The sequence below is a fragment of the Cucumis melo genome, chromosome 11 (genome assembly GCF_025177605.1).
Source record: "Cucumis melo cultivar AY chromosome 11, USDA_Cmelo_AY_1.0, whole genome shotgun sequence".
Lineage (NCBI taxonomy): Eukaryota > Viridiplantae > Streptophyta > Magnoliopsida > Cucurbitales > Cucurbitaceae > Cucumis > Cucumis melo.
Genome location: NC_066867.1, coordinates 4,245,536 through 4,265,487, shown reverse-complemented (window position 1 = coordinate 4,265,487; position 19,952 = coordinate 4,245,536). Strand labels below are relative to the sequence as shown.

The 19,952-nt window shown below is 30.6% G+C and overlaps 2 protein-coding genes across 2 annotated transcripts; one reads left to right on the top strand and one right to left on the bottom strand.

Annotated features, from left to right (window-relative positions):
• Positions 1 to 8,887: 8,887 nt before the first annotated feature.
• On the top strand, positions 8,888 to 11,990 carry LOC103499675 (transcription factor bHLH63). Its single transcript, XM_008462718.3, has 6 exons — positions 8,888 to 9,189; positions 9,767 to 10,090; positions 10,185 to 10,319; positions 10,429 to 10,503; positions 11,405 to 11,527; positions 11,629 to 11,990. The coding sequence occupies exons 1-6, from the start codon at positions 8,980 to 8,982 to the stop codon at positions 11,794 to 11,796; spliced, it is 1,035 nt and encodes a 344-aa protein (XP_008460940.2). The 5' UTR covers positions 8,888 to 8,979; the 3' UTR covers positions 11,797 to 11,990.
• Positions 11,991 to 17,076: 5,086 nt separating this feature from the next.
• On the bottom strand, positions 17,077 to 19,413 carry LOC103499676 (uncharacterized). Its single transcript, XM_008462719.3, has 5 exons — positions 18,915 to 19,413; positions 18,740 to 18,819; positions 18,531 to 18,649; positions 17,442 to 17,518; positions 17,077 to 17,313 (listed from the first exon to the last, which is right to left on the bottom strand). Exons 1-5 carry the CDS (start codon positions 19,144 to 19,146, stop codon positions 17,288 to 17,290), a joined length of 534 nt encoding a protein of 177 aa, XP_008460941.1. The 5' UTR covers positions 19,147 to 19,413; the 3' UTR covers positions 17,077 to 17,287.
• Positions 19,414 to 19,952: the final 539 nt, after the last annotated feature.

The following is a 19,952-nucleotide window of genomic DNA, read 5'->3' as shown; positions in this document are numbered from 1 at the left end:
AAACAACTCTTTTTAAAGATTAAGAACAACTCCTATAGAAATGGATTTGGAAACGAAGAACAAGACAAGAAAAACTCTCTTAAAGAGTAGTTTCACAAATTTACAGCACTCAACAAATCAATTCTCACAATATAAAATTTCTCTCTCAAGAATAAGATGAAGAGAAGAGAACTTAAAGTTTGGAGAGAGACAATTGAAACTTTGAATTTTTTGAATTTTTGGAGAGGATTAAAAAATAGTATGTAATCGTTGTTTCAAATGTATGTCTTAATTATTCGGAGAACAATATATCTTTAAATAGAAAGATGAGAGGTTGAAATCTAAAATCCAACTAAATTTCACTAAGGGGCACAAACCCAATTAGACGTTAGACACAAAATAATAATAATAATAATAATAATAATAATAATAATAATAGTAATAATAATAATAATAATAATAATAATAATAATAATAATAATAATAAAAATAATAATAATAATATATCTTTATAAAATTATTTCTTAAACCTAGCACATACAAGTCCCCGTCCATAAAAAAAAACTAGATGTTAGACACAAACCTATAATAATATTATATTTTCTTTTTCAATTTCTTTTTTAAATAAAACCAATTAAATTCCAAAATCCTTTTCTATTTAAAACCAAATAAACTTCACAAAATGTCACATTTTCAACACTCCAAATATCACTCCTTGATTTGGTGATAATTTTGTCACTAGGCATTTTTTCCCTTAACCTTCATTTGGTTATAACATCTTTGTTTGAGCTTCAATTTAGTTGATTCAAATTGTGTTGGAATCGTAATTTCGAGCTTTACTCAATGAACTCACCAAAAGTATTAGAATCGTTAATAAATAAAATCAAGTTGGTTATCATCAAAATATTGATTAATTAATAATTAACTAAAATGAATTAATTTGGGATTGAGAGACCAATAGCCAACAATAATAATCTAAATTCTTAATAACACGAGTTCAAACGTTATTTAAATCTCTAACCTCATTTATTATGAAAATGAAAAAGAAGAAATGCAACCTTGCACATTTCATTATTGAATAATACTTGAATGAAGTGACAACTGTGATAAGATGTTGAAAATGAAATGCTAATGAGTGATTTTATACAAAATAATCAACCAAGAAATTAGATTTTGGGATGAATATAGTAAATTTGAAAATTTGTGTTATATAATGAAAATCCAATATGCATGCAACACTTTAATTAAACTTAGAAGCTAAGGATCCAAACAAACATAACATATTGAAGATTGTTTGCGGTAGCTACAGTCTGAAACTAATCCAAAGATACAAACAAAAGCTTCAAGTATTATTCACGATTATTAATTATAAGGCATTTAGAAAGAGTTCAAAAGAATGGATTAAATGCTTATATAGAATATGCTCATCATATTGATTTGAACTTGAAAGTTTACCTCAGATTGTGGGTAATGCAAAACAAGGTAGATTTGATTATGGAGGATTGATTTAGAGATCTTAATAGCTACTATTGAATTAATATTGACAATATGAGTGTCGTACAAAAAAAGAGTTAATATGGACTTGTCATATTATCATATAGGGATGACAAGAAGAATAGCAAAATATAAGATATTTTCGTGGGTTTTGCTCTCAAACAATAAGGACATGTTGGGTTGGGCTTGGGCTTAGAAAGTTAAAAAGGATTTTTGTTGGGCTGGGGTTACAATGCCCAATAAAAGAGGGGATTTTTAAAACACATAATAGAATATAGTTATAATATAGTCGGAGTATAATAGTTTACGTTTGGGGTTTTGATTCTTTTAGTTCGAAAAGGAAATGGTAAATACCGTAACAAAGCATAAAAAAATAATAAATATAAAATAGTAAAAATTCTAACAAAGGAGGATTTTGAAATAATATCATAATAGGTAATTGGAAACTTTTAAATCGTATTTACTGTGGCAAGAGTTTATTATTATAATCTTAAGATAGTTTGTGTCCCAAATGGCTTTTTAATGTTTCCAAGGTTGTAAAAATCAAGAACTCTTCCTATTACTTTCATATTCATAAAAAGCCAAATGAGAAATGCAAAGGGTAGAAATCGTAAAAAAAATTGTGAGCTTAAGCATTAGATCGGTAGATACCACATACGAGTATCCTAACGATGCCTCGAGGCGAGCTCAACGTCACTTTTCATCATACATTTGCCAAGCTACTCCTAACCCAAGCTACATGACAATATATAACTTGTACAAAAATTCAATAGCAACAACAACATTAGTCTAACGTACAATTTAACGACATAGTATTTATTTTATTTAGTATCTGGACCAAAGACATAGTTGTCTTGAGACAAGCCATATGGGTAAAGTTAAGCATGGTATAAGATGGAAAAAAAAAAAAGAAGCAAACATGCTAGAAATTAATTCACTTTGAAATTTTCAAAGATGGTGTTTAGACTACCTTTCAATTTGTTTAATTTTAGTCCATATATTTTCAATAATTCAATTTTAGTTTTTATACTTTCGATAAATCTCAAGTTAGTCCATCAAAGTTAATTTTTAGGAAGGAAATACAATATGTGATATATTTTCAAGATTTATAGTAAAAATATTTTTTAAGGATTTATTGAAAATATATAAACTAAAATTGAACAAACTTCAAAGTATATTATTAATTAAAAACTTCTTAAGATTTATTAAAAGTATATGAACTAAAATTGAACAAATCTATACTTCAAAATATAAGGGCCAAAATGATATTTTAATAATTTTTTTCCCCGATCGTGGTCCTATCCTAATAAAGGTGGAAACTTTAGTTGAAATTTACACATGGTGTGTATGATGATAAATAGAAAATAGAGTTGGAACAAAAGAGAATGAGTGCATTTCACTTGGTGGATTGAGGTCAATTCAAATACCAAACACAAACAAAAACAAGAGAGGGTGGGAATTTATATCTTGTGCAGTGAATGGCAGCAACAAAGGTGAAAAATAGGCACAACAATAATCATGTTTTTCCTCTTCTTCTTCTTCTTTTTTTTTTTTTTTAAGTTTTTTTTATTTGGTCTATATGTTGTAAGATATTATATGTTTATTTTTGACATTTGAGTTTTGTTTCAATTTAGTCTCCAAAATTTCAAGATTTTATATTTATATAACCTTGATTTTGGGTTCGAATCGATTTCAAGTTTTATTTCTACTCATTCGTATGCTACATCTATAATCAAATTTAATGGACTCAAGTTTTCTGATTGGTGCAAACAAATCCAATCTCATTCCTAGAGTTTTCGATCTTGATTATTTGACACTCTTAAGTGAGAAACCTGTTACACACTTACTTCAGCTGCTAGCAGTGATGAGGATAGATCTTTCTATAAAGCTTGGGAAAGATTAAATAGACTGAGCCTAATGTTTATGTGAATAATTGTAGTAAACATGTTATCAAGTCCGCAATTACAATATTAAAAATATCAAGGATTTTATAAATTTATGGAAAATATGATTATGAAGCACATTGTTTTGACTCATTTTCTAAATTCTTAGAAAGTCATGGTATAAATGCTCAATACACAATACCAGGAACACCACAACAAAATGGTGTTACAAAAGGATGTAATATCATACATTAATGAATGTGGTTAGAAGCATGTTAATTAATTTGTTTTTATCTGTATCCTTGTGGATGAATGCATTAAGAACCGCTTAATATTTATTAAACATGGTTCCTAATAAGTCAATTCTAAATACATCTTTTGAATTGTGGACAGTAAGGAAACCTAGTTTAAGACACCTGCATGTTTGGGGTTGTTAAGCGGAAGTAAAAATCTATTATCCACACGAAAGGAAACTAGATTCAAGAACAGTCAGTGGTTTCTTCATTGGTTATCTAGAAAAATCAAAAGGATATAGATTTTATTGTCCTAACCATATATGTGCATGAATAGTTGAAACTGGAAATGTAAGGTTTATTGAGAATGACGTAATTAGTAGGAGTTTGGAACCACGTAAAGTGAAAATTCAAGAAGTTAGGGTGAAAATTCCTTCATCTATAACTTCTTCTCAAGTTGTTGTTCTTGTAGTTTGTTGACTCTGTTAGCAATCTACAAGAAGAGCAACCACATAATGATGTTATAACAAATGAACCTGTAACTGAGAGACACCACAAGAAACAGAGTTAAGATCTGTAAGACAAAGAGGATCAACTATTTCTGATGACTATGTGATTTATTTGTATGTGAGTTAGAGTTTGACTTAAATATTAATAATGATCTGGTTTTGTTTTCATAAGCCATTGAAGAAGATAATTTTGTCAAATGGTTAGATGCTATGAAAGAAGAGTTAAAATCAATGAATGATAATGAAGCCTAGGACCTTGAAGAATTGCCTAAAGCTAAGGAAAGTAAAAGAGTTGGGTGCAAATGGATCTTTTAAGACCATACTTGACTCAAATGATAATATCGAACGTTACAAGGCTGGACTTGTTGCCAAAGGTTATACTCAGAAAGAGAACATTGACTACAAAGAGACCTTTTCTCCTGTCTCGAAAAGAAACCTAAATTAAGTTCTAAAGGAAGGTAAGTAAGAGAAAACACAATTCCTCAAGAAAATTATTCATGGATTAAGATATGTTTTTTTTTTTTTAACTAAATTCAATTCGTAAAATTATTTAGTTTAAAGATCTTGACAATTATTATTATATACAATGTTAGGATTTTATTGTATAATCCTGAAACTAAAGTTTACATATTTATTTGGTACACGATCTTGAAAAAAAAATATTGAGATATTTATTTGGTATATGATCTTGAAAAAAATCGTTTGGATATTAGTACACAATCGTTTAGATTTGGGTACAGAATCGTGTACCAAATCTGAATTACGCGTGCAAGTGGTCAATTAATCGCATGTTGACTGGGGCATTTTTTGTATTTTTCATTGTAGCTCTGTGAACTTTTTTCGTTTTCGAAATTGTTCCATACAACCTAAATATTTTATCTGTTTGTTATATTTTTGAAAAAACTCATATAGCAAAAATAATGCACCAAGATATGTACAAATTAAATATATAGAAAAATTTTAAATATATCACTGATAGATATTGATAGAAGTCTGTCGATGATAGAATATGAATTTTTTCTATATTTTACAATATTTTCAACAGTTTTATCATTTACAGTAACTTCCCTTAAAAGTTTATGTCGTTGTAATTCTCTCAATCATACATAGTCCTTAAACGATTTTAGTTTAAGAGTGCCATCGACATAATCCTCACTCTCACTCCTCTCTATTGCTTATTCTAATGAAATCATCCTTGATTTCCAAACCACAAATCATGATTTGTAGCCAAAAAGAAAAAAAAAAGAAAAAGAAAAAGAAAATGTTGTCCCATTCCTTCCTTCATCCAAATATTTATTACAAATAAAGCTCTCATTATTTGCATCAAGATCTTTGTCCTTTTTTTGTCATATTTGATGCAATAGAAAAGATGTTTGATCACATGTATGTTATATCAAAGTATTAAATTATTATATTATTTTGAATCATTCATAGATCTAAGAAGATGGTAGATGAATATATGATCTCTCCCGTTCTCCTTCCTTTTAGGGTTTCATAACCAGTTAGAACTTTCTCCAAATTAATTATTCAAACCTATCAAATACTTTGACTTAAATTATTAAAAATCACCTTTTTACTTCTTAAACTCGGATAAAACTAATAATTTAATCTCTCCCTAAACTTTGTTTTTAAGTGTCTTTTATTTCATAAACTTTGTCGTATAACAATTTAGTCCTTATATTTTAAATTTTGTAACAATTTAGTCCATATTGTAATGTGGAAAAATTTAATGAAGTTTCTTGCATAAATAAACTGAAAACTAACTAGAGACTCAATAATTCTGTAAAATACAAAGTCTGCATCATAAAATAATAATTTCGATAAAAAAAAGTTTACATTCAAGATTAAATTGTCACAAATTTGAAAGTACAAAAACTAAATCTATACAAAATATAAAGTTACAAAGATTAAATCATCACAAATCAAAATTTTCAAACTAACTAGATTGTTGCTTACTATAGTTACAAACATTTAGGAATAATCGAAAGTATTTTTTTTAACCTAAAATAAGTCATTGTATTAAAAAAAAAAAAAGGAAGATAATTGAAGAGAGATATTGTTGGCATGTAGTTGTAAGGTGTGTGGGACATGGTCAAATGCATATAATATAGACCATGGTATGGTATGGAACTACTCTCTACTAGGAAAAATGAAATAATATATTTATATATATATGAAATTTGTATGGAAAATTCATTTAAAATTTGAGGACCCCAATCATGTGATAGTATTTCCTTCCTCACCTTGAGATATGGAAATGGACATGGACATTAATTCAACAATATAATAAAATGAACACACACACTCTTTTTTATTTGTTTATTTTCTCTTTCAATATTGGTCTTTAGGATATCCTAGGACTTATATATCAATGGAATTATTTATTTTTATTTCTAACATATACTAAACATCTATCTCATTTTTATATGAATACAAGATTTGTAACGTCCACAAAATTAAGATAATTTTAGAGTTAATTACCTTAGTTTTTAAAATTAAATTTAATTTATTGGGCATTATTTTGAATTCATTTAATGAGAATTATTTGATTTTTTTTGTAATTAAAATTAATTAAATATTGGTTGGATGAATATTTAATTAATTAGAGGTTTTCGCTTGGGGTGTTCGTTGATTATATGTATGAAATATATATATAATTATTATTGGAAAGGAAAAGATAATTATATTTGTTGAAATATAATTATTTAAGAAAAAATAATTTGTATTCTAGAGAAAAAGATATTTATTAAGGAAGAAAATCCAAAATATAATTATTTGTTAAAGAATAATTATTTTGGAGAAAGATAAATAATAATTAATTATCGTGAAAGATAATTAATTATTTTAAAAAAAAATAAAATTTCCTTCAAGTATTTTACAAGTTCTTTTTCAAAAAAATATAAAATAATTACTAGAAAAAGATTGGGCAACACAACATGTTAGTTCAATCCATAAGTCATTTTCCCTTTTAACACAAAATTGAAATTCAAAGTACTTCTCCATTTTGAATTTATGGCTTTTCATGTTCCTATCTTGGTCTTCCTCTAGCAATTTTGGGTCAAATATTTGGCAAAATGTAAATCAAACTTTTCCCTTAAATAATTGCACTTTTTTTCTACTTTATGTTGATTGATATATATATAAAAAGTTGATTGATAGATATAAACGATTTCAGCCAATATAAATTTAAGCGTGAGTTTAGTTCTTGAAATTTTATTGGACATTTAAATCGGAACTTGTTGTAGATATGGAATGAATTTTATTATAACTTACTCGATATTTAAGTCTCTTGAGACTTTTAATTATTGAAATCTACACTTAATTAGTTTACCTACGATAAAACTATGAAAACATTCATTGTCTATACCTTGTTCATTATTTTGTAATCATCTTCTCTCCTCATATTTAAAGACAAAATATAATAAACATTTAGGGGTAGAATGTTAGAATTATTCTACTTTTTGGTACAACAAACAAGCAGAAGAGATTTAATCTCCAACTCCAAAGGTGATTGTATATGTGTTAGTAAAGAAAGTATCTTGAAATTAATTACGAGATGAAGAACATATAAGAATTAATCAATTATCTCCCCTATCCTTTGTAAATATCTCAAAAGAGAATATTAATCAAACATAGAATATGTTGATTTCAATATATTGTTAATTTTATATTAGGTAGAAATTAAATACACATCCATATCAATATTTAATATTTAAAGTAAGAAATTTCATTAAAATTAAACAAACATTCGTTTATAAGCTTCCTAAAGAGTAGAGAACACCCAACAAAAATAGAAGAACGAAAAATGGCAAACTTAAAAAAATCGATAACACTCCGAACTATGGTTACACTTAAAAAAGAAAACAAGTGTCAAAACTTTGTCCCATCGACCTCACACATGAACCAACGACGGGACATTAACCAGATTGATAATATTAAGTTGATATTTGATATTGACGTTAGTATAAATTTAATGATTGATATCATATGAGAATGATAAGAGTTAAAAGAATAACTAATAATAATGGAAAAAACAGCAAACAAGCTCATACGAGAATATCATTTCACTAAAATTTCTCACTGAATTCTCCCCTTTAATTTACTTAAAAAGGAGATTAGGATAAATATTAATTTACACTTTGAACTATGGGTTAGATATGATCAATTTAAACTTTAAATTAAGAATTGTATCAATTTAAAAACTTTAGAAGTTATATCAAAATTTAAGTCCCAAACTAATAATTGTATTAATTTAAACCCTAAACTTTTACAACTGTATCAAACTAAACCTTGATCTTAAATAAATATGTCAATTTAAATTCTCAATTTTCATAAGTGTGTCCAAATAAAACATAACGAAGAGTTTAAATTGATATAATCATGTAAATTCGAGATTTAAATTTATACACTTATAAAATGTAAAGGTATAAATTGATACGACGTAACTCCTAAAGTTCAGGACTTAAAAGAATATAATTGTTAGTTTATGGTCTAAATTAATATCATTTTTTTTAAGTTGTAAATTGATAGGTTCCTTGATGATAATAATAATAATAATTTACTAAAATTTTAAAAGTAAAATAAAATTCAGGCCTTTTATTTTTTTTCACAAACCCACGTGGTCGTCATGTCACCGGCCCCACCGCCCATGGCGTTGGCTCTCTCTCTCTCTCTCTATGTTTTAACGTCCGCCGTTGCTGTCAGAATTCGGTGCCACTGCCACTCTCTTTTCCCCCTCAATATAATTTCTTTATATATATATATATATATATATATATAACTCTTCTCTCTCTCTTTACTTTCCTTCAACAACAACAAAACACACCACAAGACTACTTACCTCAATATCAATTAATCTTCTTTGGGGTGCCGGCTGGTGTCATGTTCAAGTCGGAGATGACGGTGTCGGCTCCTTTTAAACGACAGAGAACACACCCTGACACTCTGAGCTTGTCTTCGGTATCGACTCCGGCAAGTCGGGTCGATCATTTTGAAGATTTAGTTGCACCTGGAGGTTGGCCTGAGTTGGCAAAGTACGAGATCTCCTCTAAACAGTTTCGAACCAATCCGATGTATTCTTCCCGAGTAAAGGTGATGACTTGTAAACTATTAAATCACTGATAGATTCAAAAAAAAAATTTAAGTGACTTTTTGTTCTTCTTCTCTTTGCTATTTCAAACATTAGATCAAATATTCAATTATTAATAATAATAGTAAAAGTTTAGATGAAAATATTAGTCTACATAATGTTTGTTTTCTCTTATTTTTTATAAGCCTTTCACCTTTTTTTTTAATCAATCCTTTGAATTATAAACCTTTTTTTAGAAAAAAAAAATATTTAAAGTAGCTTTCAAACTTTGGTCCGATTAGTGTAGGTCACAGCAAAAAGAAGAAAGAAAAACAAAGTAATATTCCTAAACATAGCTTTCCCAAAACATAAAACAAAAAGTTAAATAGTTATCAATTTTTTTTTACATTTTCAACCATGTTATATGTCACAAATTTTTTCTATAATTTATTTGAAAGTTTTGCTATATTTTAAGAAAAATGCAAGTGAATGAATTAATGATAATGACATGGGAAGAATGACGTTGTAAAACCGAAAATCTAATTAACTCGGTTCCTTATATGTAACCATTTATTCATGTACTTTTCTTCGATATTGCAGGCGAACTCGACTGTCGAGGGAGAGATTATTCCGAAAAAGATCAGAAAGGGAAAAACCAAAGAAACGAAATCGAAATTAGATAAAGATCAGAACAATAACAATGTTGAATGGGAGAACAATGGAAAAAATGACAAGTTAGAGAAGAAAATGAAAGAAAAAGTTGAAGAAGATGAAGAATCAAAGATTACTGAGGAAACAGAGAGATGGAAAAAACACAATAATAATTCAAAAGCAAATTCTTCAGAAGAAATTAAAAAATTGGATTATTTTCATGTTCGAGCACGTCGAGGCCAAGCCACTGATAGCCATAGTCTTGCTGAAAGAGTAAGTAAAACAATCATTTCCTTCCATTACGTCTAACCACAAAATTAAAATTTTTGTTTAATTTTGTATCTAATAGCAGAGATTATATATGCAGGCAAGGAGAGAGAAGATAAGTGAAAGAATGAAGTATTTGCAAAATTTGGTCCCTGGGTGTAACAAAATTGCTGGAAAAGCTGGAATGCTTGATGAAATTATTAATTATGTTCAATCTCTCCAACAACAAGTTGAGGTAACTCATCAATATTAATTTAAATTCTCATCTAATTCAAATTAAAATTATAAAAAAAAAAAATCATATTGAAAATTTTCTTTTTCAAATATTATTATCCTTTGTGCAGTTCTTATCAATGAAAGTGGCTGCTCTAAATCACAGAGTTGATTTCATCAATGTAGATGACCTCTTGGCCAAACAGGTGAGATTAATAATCATTAATTCATATACCAAAATAATATAATAAAAAAGTTACGAGTTTTAAGTCCCGTTTTATGATTTTCGTTTGGTAACCATATTATTTTTTAATAAATGTTACGGATTAGTCTAGTAGTAAATAAAAAGACGCAACTTTGATAAAATGTTAAGAGATCACGAGTTTAATTTATAGTGATCATCTATCTAACTTCTAATATACTATGAATTTAAATGTTGTAGAACAGACAAGTTGTTCAATATAGACACTAACCGATACTAAAAAAACCTCGTAGTACAAAAAGTCACCTCAAGTACTCGTTTAGTAATCAATTTTTAACTATCATAGATTGGTCTAACAATAAATAGAGACATGTGACTTCGATAAAAGATTAACACGACATCATAAATGATCATCTATCTAAGATTTAATGTTTATAGCGAAAAGGTGGATAATCAGTGTATATATATATATATATATATATATATATATATATTAAAAAAACATAATTATTTTTTATCAGAAAAATGTCACATCAAGGACCCAAATTCAAATTAAATGATCTTTTTAAAGCTTTGGATAAGATTGAATAATTTTAAAATATAATCTTGTGATGTCCAAACTTTAAAAGCAAAAAGTATAATTTACTCTAAAATATAAATTGATACAAAATTAGGTTCCATGTTCCATACAACAAAAACAAAATTGTTTGGATGACATGACTATTAGAAAACATTTATATGTATATTTGTATTATGATATCACAATATATATATATAATAGAATATTACGTGGTGGATTGAATAGAATATTATACGAGTTTAGAGAATAGTTTTATTGTTGATAAAAAGTAAAATTTTGTTATACCGTCGATTGATTCAAATGAATTTTTTATAAAACTTTACAGATGTTTCCGACTATAACGGGCGACAATCGTTCATCGTACGATAATCAATTTGGAATAATGGGTTCAAGCTCTCTAGCAATTCCACAAACTCCATTGATCAACAACAACTTGTCTTCAATTACTGTAATTAATCTCCTTATCTTGTTTTTCCATTTCTTTAATTTTTCTCTAATAATTCAAATTGTTTATTTTTTGTAAGTAATTTCCTTTTTCTTTTTCAATAGCAATTTGAAGTGTCTTCAACATGGGGAGGTGAATTACAAAGATTTGAAGAAGGTGGAGGGGGGCCGCCATTGTTGTCACCATCAAGCTTTTTATCTCACCAATGTTCTGTCATCGAAGATGAAAATGAAACATTGTTTATGGACCACAAACTTCTTCTTCCATTTTAAATTTATTTATTGAATCTATATATATTCAAATTAATTCCAAACAAAAGTTGTTGGTTCATAGATTAATTCAATTTTTATTTGGGATTTGGTATTTCTCAATATACCATATTCTTCTTCCTTTCTTTTCTTTTCTTTTTCATTGTAATTAAGTAGGGATATTAATAAATTAAATGGTTCAATTTTGAGTTGTTAGACGTTTTAAAATGTTACATTTTTACTCAAGTTTTTATTTCAATATATAGTTTTATGATTAACGGTTTAAATATTAATTTTTAAAATTTAAATATTCTCAATTCATTCATTAGTTGAATGTAATTAAATTAGTTTTCACTAATTTTTCATCACTATTAAAATTAATTAAAAAGTTTTACATCTTTATTATTATATTTGATTAATTCAATAAACTAAAAATTAACATCAATAACAAAGTTTCAACTAAAAATGGGAGTCATGTTAAAACATTAGATGCAGAGAAAGCTTTACTTTCGAGAGCTTAACCGAGAAAAAAGAAATCAACCTACCAACAAAATCTCTACACAAAATAAGTTCATTATATAAACTTAGCCCTTTTTGTTGCCACTAATTAACTTATCTATCACAAAGGCAAACACATTATTGTTGTTGGATGACTACATATAAAATTTTCGTTGTATTTTTAAAGATGAGAATCTTTCTCCAGTACTAAACATGCAACAAATTTGATAAGAGACTAAATATTTCATCACTAAAAACCATATTTTAGACCGCAGCAGAAATTGATTAAAAAAGTAAGTAGGATTTTAAAAATGTAACATTATAAAACTCATTGAAGCAATAAGAATGTTTGTCAACCCCTAAGCACAAGCTACTTATTAATAAGATAGGTATTAAATAATTAATGGGACAAATTTTAATACTCAAGTACATCAAAAGTCCAAACCTAGCTAGGGCAAAAAGGAAGAAAAAGAAAAAAGGAAAAAGAGGAAAGGTATAGTTGGTTTGTGGGTAGTTGAAGAATGTTTTATTTGTCCCTAGTTGGAAATTGAATTCTATTTTCAATATCAAACTTAATAAATAAATTTATTATTATTATTATTATTATTATTATTATTATTGTTGTTGTTTATAAGAAAAAGAAAAATGGAGAGCTTTTGAGTATAAGGATGAGATTATATATATAGAGAGAGAGAGGACCACTAAAAGAGATGTATATGCACTTCTTGTTACTTACCTTTCAATTTGGTCCATATGCCAAAACAAAGTGATCTCATTGATTCTATGTTTGGGACAATGGATGGGGAGATATGATTTTGTTCTTTCATTTTCTTAGGTCCCAAATTTTGGTCATACCTTATCGAATTCTCTCTTTTTTGCCCTCTTTAAATGCTAATTTTTATTTTTTGTTTCTGATCATGTCAACTTTTACGATGGAGGAATTAGTTTAATAATAATTATGAGTTGTTTAGCAACAAAGTATATAATCCAGGCAATAAGTAAGTAGATGTAACGACCCAACTCCTTATACTAAGTCGAAGTCATTACTGTTCAGATGAATATATAAGTTTGTAAATTTTCGAAAATAGAATAAGTCAAAACCTCCAGTTTTCAAATAACCAAAAAATGTTTAACAAAGAAAATGTGAAATAAGTGTAAAACAAAGTCCTAACTCGTGCCCTACCTACTTTTAACAAAATAAAATAACCAATAAAATAAACGAAAAACTAAAATGCAATACTAAAATCCAACTTTGACACAAGCGGAAGCAAGCGTGTCCCTATGGCCCACCACGATCACTTCTGGTCACTCGCCAGCTTGCCCTTGTTCCTACCTCTGCCTCTGCCTGAAAAAATGGAAATGGAAAGAGTGAGCATAAAAATACTCAGTAAGGGACCCCCTACTAGTCCCACTAGGTGCCTGTCAACTCCTTATTAGAGTCCTGAAAGTGGTACCCCTGAACTGGCACGTCCCCGAACACGTGCAACATGTGCTCCCTTAGGGACAAGTTGGTCTTTAGTAATTCCCAAGGGAATATCTAAGACGCTCGGGCTGTGAGCGGTCCCGTCGAATCACTCACGTCATGTCTATGTCAATGTCAATGTCAGACTGGTAATCCCGTCAAACTACGCAGTCATAAGTGGGAGCGACCCCGTCGGGTCTCTCCATCATGTCTGTGTCATAAAGGTGGTGATCCCGAAGGACACCCATGTGGGTACGACTCTAATAAGAAGCTAACATACACCTTACACATCGCATGTACACGACATCTCCTTAATCACATCATAACTTGTCATGCATAACATAGTTCCATCAATTCATGCCATAACATATCAACCATAACGTACCAACCCTAACACATCATATCTGTCATCCTCAACTACCACTATGTCTCTAGAACGAAGACAGTAGCATTGACATACTATTTACGCTAACCATGAAGTAAATCAGCAGGCAAAATGGCCAATCTATCTTTCTCTCTCTCTCTACAATCCCAAGATGGGTACTTAGCCATCATTAATACATAACCATAAATTCAAACATATAGTTTCTTTGATGTAAAACGAAGGTCTAGTAGGAGAATCTCTTACTTGGAGATTACTCGACAAGTCCAAGTAGTAACAACACGCTCCCCCAAGCGGCGAAAGTTCTAAAGGATCAAAAATCCACAATTTAGTAATTTACCCTCAAGGAAAATTGGTTAAAAACTCACTTGAGGTGACTTACCCAAGATCAAGGTCGGGCTCGGTTTGGACTTAGTTGGACAAGTTCCCAGCTCGGCTTCCAATTAACTAAGTCAATTTAATCCAACAACCAAATTAGTTAAGGTCAAAATAATCTTAGTTGGATAGGTTAAAATCAAAATCAACCTATCGAGGCTTACCGAAAAAATGTGAGTCAAAACAGGGCTAAAAGGGAGTTGGGCGGCTCAATTAGCTCGACTGGAGAGGCGAAAATCAACTGGCGGCTCGGCTGAAAGATTCGACTCACGGATACTGGCGCAGGCGCGAACTCGGCTTGCAGCAGGAGGCGCGCATGGCTCACTCGGCGCGCAGCTAGGCTACAGGGCAGGCGCGACCCGCATGTGGCTCGACGCGAAAGGGCAGCTCGGGTCGTGAGGGAGAGGCGCGGGTCGGGTCGACTTTGGATGGTAGCGGACTTGCGGATGCGCGGGTCGCGTCTTCGGGTTCAGAGGAGGGCAGAGACGGAACGCGGTCGCTCGGCGACGGCTTCCGGATGGAGAGGAGACGCGGAGACGGAGCGGCGAAGGTCGGGCGACTTGAGGCGCGGTCGATGGAGCGTTTCGCTTGGCTGCTCGATTGACTGCACAGCTCGGGTTTTCGGTTTGCAGGGAACGAACGGCTGGCGACACGGAGACGGGGCGGTGGAGGCGCGGCGGTCGACGGCGGCGGCAGCTTAGGGTTTTTCAAGAAGGGAGTTTTCCTTTTTTTTTCTTTCTCCAAAAGTGTGATGATGGCTTGCACGGGTCCCAAAGGCTCCTTTTTAAGGGAAAATAATAATAATAAGCTTGATATTATTCTCCTCTTCTTTTTCTCTAATTTAACCAATTAGATCACTTAAATCTTCCTTTAAATTCAAATACCTTTTCAAAAAAATTAAAACAATGCCTTCACAAATAATTATTTTATCCTTAAACTTCATTAACTAAGTATCCAAAACACATAAAAAAATCTAAGACCAACCAAAACAATCATTAATTCCAAACATTTAGACAATTCGATATTTTTCAAATATCCAATGGGATCAAATCTCCACAAGGTAAAGTACTTCCACATTAAATAACACCCGAAATTCCAAATTTACCCTTAAGCTAATAAAACTAAGTTCCTCGGATTTTGGGGCGTTACAGTAGAATTTTTTTTACGTGTGAGCTAGCTCTTTCGAGAGGTCCAAATGAAATTTGACATAACTATTAAAAATCAAGGTTTTTTTCTTTTACCTTTTGCTTACGTCATTGTTGGATAAAGTTAATGAAATGACCAACAAAACACGTGTGTAGGGCTATCTCCTTCTCACTTCTTGGTTCTAACTTCTAGCTACTCACCGTTCGCTTCTAATTTCTAAGTTTTCTCTTCTCTACTTATTTCTCTTTCACTCTTATCAATTGACCTTTTCTCTTTTCTTCCTTTCTCTCTAGTTCATTTCCTTCAATCTTTAGAAATCCAAGGTTGATGGCCTCTTCTTTTTGTGGCGGTTAGCTGTAGAGCAACAACGACAGACAAAAAAAAAAAAGGGAGGAATCGGGCAAAACGAGAAACTGTGGATTAGATTTAAAAAAGAAAATTGCAAATTGAGGAATCAACATACCTTTAGGGGCTAAAGTGAGTAATTTAATATGAAGCTAAAATAAACAGAAGACCAAGATTCATTTGTTTTTAAACTTGGGGTTAATTTTCATTTGAACCCTATAAAGAAAAACACTTTTGTACAATTTTTCCTAAGTAATGAAATAGATGTTATTAATTAAGTCACGAAACTCAAACTGAATTTAAACAAAGAATAAAGTTAATAACTTCACTCCACTTCCTTTCCCTCTAGTTTGTTGCCTTCACTCCACTTTGTTTGTTTGTTCGAATATAAAATTAGATTATTTTTAGATGATTCAATAAGACAGTTACTAACACTTCGTTCTATAATTCAAGCTTTTTGTACAAAGAAAATGATGATCCTAAAAACAAGAATAATCCTCCTTAATGATGTGGTAGATCTTATGTCTAATTTTATGATATTTTGTCAAAGAAAACATTATCATAAAATTATGAAATAAAACATGATTATTAGTGAAATAATAATAGCTTAGATTCAACCGGTTTTATTTTAGTAAACAGAAACGTAAACAAAAATTAAATGGACGACATATTGAAAATGGAAGTGTTCTTTAGCCTAATCTAAATACATAAAATATTTGTTGCATGACATGACAAACAACAAGGGTGTATAACGATTTGGTCATAATCAATTTTTTGACCCAACTACCACCGAACCGACTATAGTCAATTTTGTAAATGTTCACACAAACCTCGACTGTCGAAGAGTGCAAACCAAACGCCTTCCATTGAGGCCTTCATCCTCTCCGACCAATTGCCTTTAGTTTGATTAATCAAATTTTTGGTCTATCAGGTTTACCCCAATCACGAACAATACCACTTCATTAATATACTAGTTTGTAAACTATACTTTGTGGTTTATAAATATATTATCAAGCCCATTTGAACTAATCAACTTTTCAAATTGAACCCATTTCTATATCGGCCACAGATCACACCTATTTGAAAACACAACATAAAATACGAATACAATAGCACAATCATATTTAGTAAGTAAACTTTGATGGTGGAAATTTAGTACTATACATTACATATATATAAACATATAAATACAATATCAAATTCTTCTTACAACCTTCAACTTTAACACTAAAACCAAAAAAGAAAACAGAGATTGATGAAGAGACATTGTAGATTCATTTCAGGCTTCAACCAAGTGTAGTTGAGATTCAAATCACAGATGTTTCTCCAGCTTCTGTCACAAACGAAAAACAGAATTCCAAACTCACACTTTGAAGTTTGAAACTTTGAATATGCAACGAAAGGATTCAAAATAATTCCGCTTTATTTATTTATCTTTTTCTTCTTTCTACAATATTGTACCTTTCCCAGGAACTATAACAACAGGTGCTGATTTGCAGTTGTGGAAGACATGCTCACTCACACTTCCTTGCAAAACACTGAAAATAAAACAAAGCCAAAAACAAATCTACATTGTGTCAATAAGCTAAGTCTACGGGAAATATCTTGACTACGAGATGTCAAGCACAAGGTTTTGTAAGCTGAGTTTGATTGTATGAAGAGATAATCTTATATAAAAGCATGAATGTGTTTATAAGTATATAGAAGCGATGTGAAAATACTAAGACTATTAGTGTGGTTATTACTTATTAGTAAGGGGCATATTAGAAAATATGCTAGTAAGTTTGCTAGGGTTCTTGGTTATAAAAAAAAAAAGGGAGTGAGTTGGGGGAGCAAGGTGTGAAGAACTTTGTAGGATTTTCTTGGTTTTTTTTTTTTTTTTTTTTTTGAAGAGACTAGCTCTCAAAAGGCAGGTTATGTTGTTGTTACTTTTCTTAGGATATTACAACATATTTCTATATATTTCCAAATTCGAGTATTCGAGTGTTTCTTTCTTAAGTGGTAACCTAACAGGTTGTCATGCATTCTCTAGTGTTGTTACTTTCCATTCAATTGTAATGTGTTCTCAAGGGTTGTTTCCCGCTAGATGATGAAGCTTATCTTCAACATCTCATTGGTCGACCTTGTCCTCTGGGATTCATGGGTCAAAGAGCTTATTTGGATTTACTTTCTAGAAACTCAACCCAAGTATATTCTAAATTTTAGTAAGTAAAATAGACGAATCCATACATCAAATCTATACTCAACTTCTTAATCTCTCCATATATGAGCCTAATCTATAAGCCAAACACCCAAGAGGTTATGTTTTGGTTTAGTTTAGTTTTGATCTTATTTCATTTGTATACTTATACTTGAATAATCTTTTATCTCTGTTCATGAATTGGTTCAATAGTTGGTCTTATCTCTTTAAATGTCACAACCAAAACATGTCCTAAAACACTTGCATCATCAAGTCAGATAAAAAGTTGAACATAGAAACACCAAAATGAAATACATATAAGAGTCAGAAAACCAAAATCCCACAGAAAACTTGCCAAGTTTAAGTTATACCTTTGAATCAAGCTTCTTCCTCTAGTGCCCATAACAACAGCAGCAGGCTTCAACTTCTCTGCTTCTTTACAAATAACCTTCCCTGCATCTCCTTGCACAATCCTTGCCACAGTCCTAACCTGAAAAGAAAAACAAAAAGCCGTAAAATCATATCTCATTTGCCATTAATGGCAGCTAAACATCAGCAGTGTTAATAAGTCAGTACTCACCATGGCCACTTCAAAGGCCTCCACTGCAAGCTTCTCCATCAATCCCTGGCTGAACTCATAAACTAATTCATTCTTCACATCTGATCAAACAAAACCCACAAAAGAAAAAACAATGAAATCAATGAAATGGAGATTTTGGGTTGATTATGTTAAAGGGTTTTGAGAAATTTGTTACTGGAAACGGCGTGGACTAAATGGATGGTGTCAGCGAGGCGGCAGAAATGGATTAAAGCCCAATCGAAAGCGTGCTTGCTGTTGGGACCGTGATCGACGGCGATAAGGATGTCTCGCCCGCGGCGTCTCTCCGCCGTCTCTCTCTCTAGCTCTGGCTCCGGCACCACTGGGATAAGCGACGGAAGCCGGACTTCTCTCCAGTTGTATTCTTCTTCCTCCTCTAATGTATCCATGGAAATGGAGAAACAAGTCGATCAAAAGGTATCAATGGGATTTGGGGTTTTAGTGAGTATGTTCGGATTGTGGAATTGAATCGGAGAGACGGTAAATGGGGTGTTGATTGGGGATTTAAAATGGTGGCCGGAATCAGAGTTGGTGGTGAGTTTGGTCTATTTGCTTTTTGACAGCCGCCGATTCTGAAGAAAATTTGTCTTTGATTGTTTGTTGAAGGTTGGCTGTGTTGTCTTAATTCTAACAAACTATTTTTGTGAAAAATACTTTTCTAGATGCCTATGTTTATCTACCATAATCGCAACCTGATAGATATAACAATAGTCTATCTCGATCTAGCACGAATAGATGATGATATTTTGTTATAATCATAGGTATTTTTAGAAGTTTTATCTTTTAAAATAATTTTGTAAACTTTAGTTTCATGATTATACAATAAAACTCTAACATTGTATATAACATAAGTCTCAAAATCTTTGAACTAGATAATTTTACGAATTAAATTTAGTTAAAGAACAACATACTTTGATCCATGATCGAGAATATTTCTCTCACTTGTCTTCCTTTAAGACTTAATTTATGTTTCTTGATGGGAAGAATAAACTATTTAGTGTGATAACTAATCCCTAAGGTTTTATTTTCTATTTATAGACACCACTCATTACGTTTAATTAAGGGATTATCTTTTAATGGGCCTAATAAAAAAATGCCCGAAAAAGATAAATAGCATATAATGCTTGGACCATATTAATAAATAATATTATATTTAAAATAAATCTAGCATTCTCCCACTTAGCCCATTAACATT

Bases quoted from the DNA above. Each gene is read 5' to 3' on its own strand.
- LOC103499675 (XM_008462718.3), top strand. From the start codon at position 8,980: ATGTTCAAGTCGGAGATGACGGTGTCGGCTCCTTTTAAACGACAGAGA. The intron at 9,190-9,766 runs GTGATGACTTGT...TCGATATTGCAG, and splicing joins TGTATTCTTCCCGAGTAAAG to GCGAACTCGACTGTCGAGGG. The intron at 11,528-11,628 runs GTAATTAATCTC...CTTTTTCAATAG, and splicing joins ACAACTTGTCTTCAATTACT to CAATTTGAAGTGTCTTCAAC.
- LOC103499676 (XM_008462719.3), bottom strand. From the start codon at position 19,146: ATGGATACATTAGAGGAGGAAGAAGAATACAACTGGAGAGAAGTCCGG. The intron at 17,519-18,530 runs GTATAACTTAAA...TTTTATTTTCAG, and splicing joins GGAAGAAGCTTGATTCAAAG to TGTTTTGCAAGGAAGTGTGA. The intron at 17,314-17,441 runs GTACAATATTGT...CGTTTGTGACAG, and splicing joins TGTTATAGTTCCTGGGAAAG to AAGCTGGAGAAACATCTGTG.